At 52.0% G+C, this 7,662-nt stretch overlaps 1 protein-coding gene across 15 annotated transcripts in view; it reads right to left on the reverse strand.

Moving 5' to 3' along the window:
- The window catches only part of TCOF1 (treacle ribosome biogenesis factor 1), a 47,091-nt gene extending 40,374 nt beyond the window's left edge, over nucleotides 1-6,717 (reverse strand). For all 15 annotated transcript variants that reach the window (XR_010413248.1, XM_064596661.1, XM_064596660.1 and 12 more), the window contains exons 1-3: nucleotides 6,536-6,717; nucleotides 3,849-3,904; nucleotides 838-983 (exon numbers count right to left, since the gene is read on the reverse strand). Coding sequence is in view for 14 of the 15 variants with exons in the window: in XM_064596661.1 (XP_064452731.1) it covers nucleotides 838-983; nucleotides 3,849-3,904; nucleotides 6,536-6,643 (310 nt within the window). In the remaining variant the exon portion in view is untranslated. The remainder of the gene's footprint in view (nucleotides 1-837; nucleotides 984-3,848; nucleotides 3,905-6,535) is intronic.
- Nucleotides 6,718-7,662: the final 945 nt, after the last annotated feature.

The following is a 7,662-nucleotide window of genomic DNA, read 5'->3' on the forward strand; positions in this document are numbered from 1 at the left end:
CAGGAAAAATAAATGGAAGAATAATTTGCCAAATGGTAGGTGGCAAGAGTATGGGTAATTTTTTTCCTGCCTTTTTAACCAGTCATTTTCATATATCCTATAATGAACAGTCCACAGTGAATCCCAGATTTCTTTGACAATTGGAAAATATACCTAAAATTAAGGAATTAGCTTCTACGTAAGCAAAACCCAATTACCTTGCAGCGAAAAACGACGATTCCTCTGTGGAGTTATAGCTGTATTGGTTAAAGCATGAACTGTCCTGAGGACTTGGGGAGAAGGGGCTGGGCAGGCCTCACGGGGTCACCCCTGCGAGAGCTCTGAAAGCAGAGCGCCCAGGACAGCCTCCCCAAGCCACCTCGTATTCTTCCAGAACAACAGAAAGCACAGCCCCTCTCCCACAGCCCACAGGCCACAGAGAAGGGGTGCCCACCAGCTGCCCTCTGAGATCTTTCCAGCAGTTCTTCTACAAGTGTGGGCTTCTTTCCATCTTTATCAGAATCCCTGGGGGCTTGTACCAACGTAGCCACTGTACCCCAAATCAGGCTGTAAGGGCCCAGCTCAGTTTTTGCTCACCACTGGATTCCCAGTCCCCGGCACACAATGTTTGGCACGAGAAAGGCCACAACTAAATATTGCAAGAGGTACGTGAGATGCTTCCAATTTTCTCTCTAAAAGGTCCTGGTCTTCCCAGGACTCACTGGAGGAGAAGCTGGAGGGGGGCTCTCCCCCAGAACAACCCAATATCCAAAAGCCTACTCCCCAAAGCTGCAGGGCCCTGGGCTGAGCCCCTACAAACACACCGATGGAAGCTCCCCCAGCGTGCAGGACTCTTACTGGCTTTGGTGGCTTCAGCTTCTGCCTCGTCCTCTTCCTCCTCTTCTGAGCTCTCAGAGCTGCTGATGGGGTCTGACACTCGGGTCTTCTTAGCCTGCAGCGCCGCATCCTCCTCTGCCTTCCGCTTCTGACCAACCTCTGAGGTTCTGCAGGACAAGGGTGACTGGCTATACCAACCAGGTGACAAGGACACCTCCAGGAGATTTGAAAAGAAAGACATGCCCCCCGCGCACCCCCTAAGGAAATGTGCATAGAGAGTTTGAGAACATGGTGTAATACACTTGTATTCTGCATCTTCACACATTTCGTAAACTATTAGTCTTCAAAATAGTCAGGAAGGGTCAATAACATTATATAACAATGGCCAACAATCACTGAGTGGGATGAGCCAGCACCTGTAGGCCGTTCATAGAACCATCCAGGCTCCCCCTCCTCCAGAACTTGCAGCACCTGCACTACCCTCTTTCTGGAAGACCCTGCTCAGGTCCTTCCTGTGCTTCAGGACTCAGCGCCAATACAGACTCCTCAAAGGCTCTGCCTGATCGTGCTCCACCCCCGCCAGTCTCTGCCCTGCCATCCTGTTTCATTTTCTTCAGAGCACTTTTCTCTCTTCTGCTATTCTACTTACTTCCTGCCTGACTCCCCAACTACGTAGTCAAACCCCAGGGGGTGGGGGGGGGCTGGCAGGAACCTCTGCTGGCTCACTAAGTATCTTCAGCATGTAGCTTACATCTCAAAAAATGAACAACTAAGTGACTTGCTTAGGGTCAGAGAGCAGGAGGTTTGGAAGTCTGCGGCACGGGCAGGACAAGAACCCATATGGCTGAGTCCCTGGAATGTGCAAGGACCATCTCCTCTGACCTCACCCTCCCACCCCGACAGAGTCACTGTCTATGCCCCGTGTTCTCCAGCTGGGCTAGACGTGCTCTGCCAGTTTGTGGTCCCTTGTTCCTAGGAAGGCCACTTGTTGGGACTCCCCTGAGGTTTCATTTATTACACTTCTCAATTCATTCTGCCCCTTTCACCCCAACAGAATCTAAGTTTCACAAGGGCGGGGATTTTTCTCTGGTCGGTTCCAGATATATCAAGAACAGTTCTGGCTCATAGTAGCTGCTGCTCTATAAATATGGGGGGGGGGGTGCCTCCGATGGCCAGGTTTAGCCCCTTATTTATTATTACTATACTTTACAGATGAAGACACAGACTCAAGGAAGCCAAGTTTGCCCAAGGTCATACAGCTCGTTGTGGGGTTTGAACTTTGCTGAGAACCATTAGACTAGGCTGCCTCTGGTGGGTGTGAGGTCCTCGTTGCATTCAGTACCCCTCACCCACAGAAGGGACCAGTGACAAGGAAGGGGCTCACTGAAGCAGCTCTCTAGGGAAGGAAGTGCCAGACCCCTGGGCATGCTGAAGCGGGTGAGGGAGAGGAAGTGCAGGGTGCAGGGTGTGCACTGCACTCTAACCCTACCTTACAGCAGAGGAAAGCTGAGAACTGAGAGCTGACAGGGCCTTCACAGACCTTAGCTCTCCACTGGAAGCTGGGATCTCTTCCACACCATTCTTGCCTTTGCTTACACACCTCCGATGACAGGAAACAGTAGCCTACCTCATTTTGGGTAGCTCTGATGACCAAGCGCTTATATTCAGAAGCTGAAGACTGTCTCCCTATTGCAGTACATCTGGGTCCCACTTTAGTCTCTCAGAGCCCCAGAGAACGGCCCACTCCCTTTGTCCTCAGAGATGTGCAGACATATCACCTGCCCCTTTGCCATCTCTTGTCCAACCTGGACAGTTCAGTAGTTTCTAATCACTCTTCATGGGACATGACTGCAGGTCCTTCACTCCCGTGGATGACTGTGGTCAGGCCAGTTCACGGAGAGAATGATTATCCCCTCCCTCCCTCTCACACCATTCCTCTGTTGATATGCCCTTGGATTATCCCCCCTTTCCTGTTTCTGCATGTTTCACAGACATTTCACACTCAACATGTCCTCCCCTTCCCTCCATCTCTCCCCCCAAACTGGACTTGCTTCTTGCTTCTTGCTCAGGCCCACCTTCCATGCAAGGGCACAAGCCAGGCACCTGGGAGTCAAGGAGCCCACCCCTCCAGACCATCCACAGCTCCCAGTCTCATCCCCTAATATTCCTGGAATTGACTATCTGATGCTCTACCCCCTCTGTTATTCCTGTCTCAAGCCCCATCGGCTCTTGCCTGGATGATGGTGTCCACAGCCCCAACCAGCCATGCCATCCTGCAGAGTGATCTCACCACTCTCTACTGCACCCTTTCATGGCTCCCACTGCCCTTGGGACAAAGACACAACTTCTCACCATGGACGATGAGGCCTTGCATGGGGTGGACCCTGCGAGCCGTCCAGCCTCCTCTGGCCTGTGGCTGCAGCTACGGCCTCAGCACCACAGTTCCTTCTGCCAGGCCCACTCTACCTGCCTCTCCAGACCTATTGCCTAGTTCTCTCCCCCACTCCCTGCAGCCCTTATACCAAAGGTCACCACAGGGAAACCCCTCCTAAACCCCCAAATGAGGCCCAGCTAACCCGTTTATGGGGTTTTGGCACCAGGTCCTTTTTCATAATTGTTACTACCATTTTAATTTTACACTTATTTGTTTCATTCTTTGAGGCATGCTTACCTCCCTGACTCCAATGTCAGCTCCGGGAAAGAAGGAACCATGTCTGTCTCACTCATGACAGTTATCTCCATGCTTAGAATAGGACCTGGCATTTAGCGGGTAGGTACTCAATAAATGTTTGTTGACTGAATGAGTAACAAGCTGCTGAGCTTTCAAGTGGTCCTTGAAAGCACTGATCTCAGCTTTCAGCGTTCTGTCTCACTATCAGACACCCATACCTGTGACCTGGCTTCTCGGGGGCAATGCCGGTGTCCACAGTGGGCTATGCAGACAGATCGCAGATCAGATTAGAATCCTAGCTTATTTCAAGCTGATGGGTTGGGGTGTCCCTACTCCACTCTTTCAGCCCCATCAGACTTACTGTTGCCAGTGAGTATAGATGTCCATAAGGGTTACAGGCTGAGTCAGGAAACTTTTCTGCAGAGAAGTAAAGAGAAAGCAGCAATTAACCCCCCAGCACAATATGGATCCTCCTTGGGCCCAACTCTCCAAGACCTCACAGGAGACTTTTTGCTCTGGAAAATATGTCTGCTTGGCCCTGTCAGTACCACTCAAACCTTCCAGAGACAAGCAGAGCAAGTACTTGCAGCTAAAAACTTTCTTTTTAATTTTTTTTTTTTAAAGATTTTATTTATTTGCGAGAGAGAATGAGAGACAGAGAGCATGAGAGGGAGGAGGGTCAGAGGGAGAAGCAGACTCCCCGCTGAGCAGGGAGCCCGATGTGGGACTCGATCCCGGGACTCCAGGATCATGACCTGAGCCGAAGGCAGTCACTTAACCAACTGAGCCACCCAGGCGCCCCGCAGCTAAAAACTTTTAAGACAACATGTTAGTGAGAGGTACCTTTGAGATACTGGAGTTAGAATGTTCCAGGCTAGCATTTATCCAGCAGCCCCCAACCTCCCTTGCACTCTCCATGCTTAGAGGCCACAAGACAGAGTTTTTTCCACCCCTGACCTTCCAAAGTCTTTGAAAGGCCAGGTGGGTCAATCTTCTCAGGGCAGTACGAACCACAGCCCAGACACCCAAGGCGTCCAGGTGGCATGACCGCGGTCCATTCATTCGCTGGGAAGAGACTAGAACCAAATGGGCCGGTCCCTTGATAGAAGCAGAGGGAACTGGGTGGAATCCAGCCCTTTGGAGCCAAGGCCAGATGGCCCACTCTGTAAATGTCAAGAACCCAGGGTGTCAAGTGCCCCAGGGAGATCAAGTTAGCAATGTGAGGTGAGGGCAGAATCAGGGATCCGGGCAGAATGGCCAAGAGGCTGCATGTGGAGTCAGGCACAGCTCCTCTGTTAACTGGCTGAGCTAATCTCTTCACCTCTTCAAACTTCAGGCTCTTCTTTATAACACAGGGATAAGAGCAGCACCCACCTAGCAGGATGCTATCAGGCCTGAACAAGATACTCTAGTCAGTGCCCAGCACATGAGCTGATAACACAGACTCCAATTGTCGGTTTCACTCTGCTCTGCCCCAGGCACACTTGCTTCCTCACTGGCCCTCAAAAGTGCTGCTTTTCTTTCTGCCTGGAATGCTCTCTCCTGCTAACTACATAGCTCATTCCCTTACTTCCTTAAGGTCTCTGCCTTCTCAGAGGTGAAATGTCAGGTGAAATGTCACCTTCTCAGTGGGGCTTCCTGATCACCCTATTTATAACTGAACCCTGATATTCTTTATCCTCCTTGCCTGCCTTACTTTTATAGCTAACACCTATGATCACCTAACACACTACATCATTAACCTTTTCTTTTTTTTTTTAAATATTTGTCATCTGTCTGCTCCTGCTACACTGTATGCTCCATGAGGCCAAAATACTTTGGCCTAGACAAATGCCCCAGTGAAGATGGGTACTGTCTCTTACCCCACTTACCCGTTAAGTGACCTAAATGGAGTAAGAAGGCAATCAAGGTCCAGAGAGGGTTGAGAAAAACTAGGATAATGTCTTAGGGCCCATCACCCTTCAGGGAGATCCTGGGAGCAAGCATCAGGACCAGAGCCTACACCACAGCCAAAGGGGTGACTAATCAGGTCAATATCCACTTTACCAGCTTTAAACCCTCCAGTGGCTTACCACTGCTCTTCAAATAAAGCCCAAACTAACTACAGTAGGGCTCTAGCTAGCTCCCTACCTACTGTCACCCTGTACTCCACGCTTCAGCCACAGTGGACTTCCCAGAGGCCAGTACAAATGCAACAAGTTCCCTCCCACCACAGAGCATTTGCACCTCTGCCTGGAATATCCACTTTCCTTCTCTCAGGTCTCAAATCAACATCCACTTCGCGGGGAAAGCAGTCCTGGATATCCCTGACATGGGCAATTTGCCATTCTGTCTTATCACCCTATGTCTCTCATTCTTGGCACCTAATGTGTTAGGTGTACAGTTACTTTTGTGATTCTTTGCTTTATGTCCACTTCCCCTACTAGATTTAGAATGTAAACCCTAGGAGGGCTGGGGGACCGTGCTCAACATTCTATCACCAGCACCCTGAGCGCCAGAGTTGAGTGCTGAAAAAAATGAATGAAGTAAGCAATGACTCCACCACAAGCTCGCAATCCAAAGCTGTCTGACCCACTAGGGGAGGGATGAGGGCCGGAGCTTCACCTCAAGTAAGGGGCCACAAGCCCCTTCCCTCGGCGCTCTTTCGCCTCCTCACGCTTCCCGGGGTCTGGTCGCAATTCACCCCTCAGACTCTCAGCAACCCTCTCGCCCTCCGCGGCCGCGCTGAGCCACGTGGCCCGAGACTTCGGAAAGTTTAAACCGCCACTACCAGGAAGGGGGTGGAGGTAAGGAGCGCGGAAATTACAAAGCCCTGCGCGTCGGATCTCACATCCCGGCCCGCCCACTGCACAGCTGGGGAAACTGAGGCCCAGAAGGACAGGGAGCCGCAGGGGGCAGAGGCTGCGGCTCCTTCACTACGCCTGGCCGCCTCCCGGGGCACCGCAGGGTCCGGCTCCGGGCGCCCGCCAGGCCGCTAAGGGAGGGGGCGCAGGTAGTCGCTCTCCAAATCTTGCACGCGGCCCTAGTACACGGCTCGCGCACGCTTACCTGGCCACTCTGCTCCTTCACTTCCCGCGCCGCGCGCACATAGCCCGCCTTTAACAGATGCTGGTAGATCAAGGGAAGCAACTCCCGGCGCTTCCTGGCCTCGGCCATGCCGGCGAAACCCGGCCCGTCCGCTCACCTGCACGCCCCCCTCAGTCCCCGCCCGCCACTTCCCTCGTGCCCTTAGACCTAGCGCGCCCCACTTCCGGCTCCTCTTTCGCCCCGCGCCGCGCGGTGCGCCGGGAAATGTAGTCTTATTTCCTGGAGTGGCCGGCCCCGCCCCGGCGGGTGAAAGGGGCGGAGGCTTGGAGGATAACGAGGCCTCCCATTGGCGGGGGAGGGCGTGGTCAGGCCTAGACACGCCTCCTGGCCTTGAGCTGAATGACTCCCTCTTAAATCCTCTAGACTTGCTCACTGCAGGCATTTGTGTTCCGTGTTCGCTGTGACGTCTGCGATAGGGTTTTACTCATCTCTGAACATCTTAATCTGCATCTCTCTCTGGTCCCGAACTTCCAGTTACCCACTCATTTATTCACTTCACAGAGTTTTTAGGACCCATGACTATTCGTCATTATTCATTCATTGCCTAAATCGTTTTTGAGCACCATACTTTAGGCTAGTGCTCACCTAGAATGGAGGGATAAAAAGATGGATAAGAAATGGTGGCTGCCCTCAAAGCTCAAGGGAGATTCGGTAACCAAGCAACTATGGTTCAATGCCTTGAGTGCATTGTCAGGGACAGGCACAGCCTATGGGAGCCAGGAGGAGGGGCACCTAACCCCAAAGAGACTTCTAATTTGAGGCTTAAAGTTGGAGCAGGAATTTCTAGGTGCAGAAGAGAGGACTGGCATTCCAGGCAGAGGGCACTGCCTGTATACAGACAGGAGAAACCATCCTGGTATAGGCTGGGAAGCCAAAACATAGAACCCGGTCTGTGCTGGTGGGCTGTAGTTGTGGGGAAGAGGGAATGAGCAAGGACACAGGAGGATGGAGAAGTAAACAGGCCTTACAGCACCCTCTCCTGCTGAGCAGAGCTTGCACTTTGTTCCAAAGGTGATAGATAATCTCTGACTGGTTTTATGTAGGAGGGTGACCCGGGTTTGTGTTTTTAAGAGATTTCTATCACCAAA

Source organism: Mirounga angustirostris, unplaced genomic scaffold (genome assembly GCF_029215605.1).
Source record: "Mirounga angustirostris isolate CCGP_5_RB_7025 unplaced genomic scaffold, mMirAng1.0.hap1 SCAF_7, whole genome shotgun sequence".
Lineage (NCBI taxonomy): Eukaryota > Metazoa > Chordata > Mammalia > Carnivora > Phocidae > Mirounga > Mirounga angustirostris.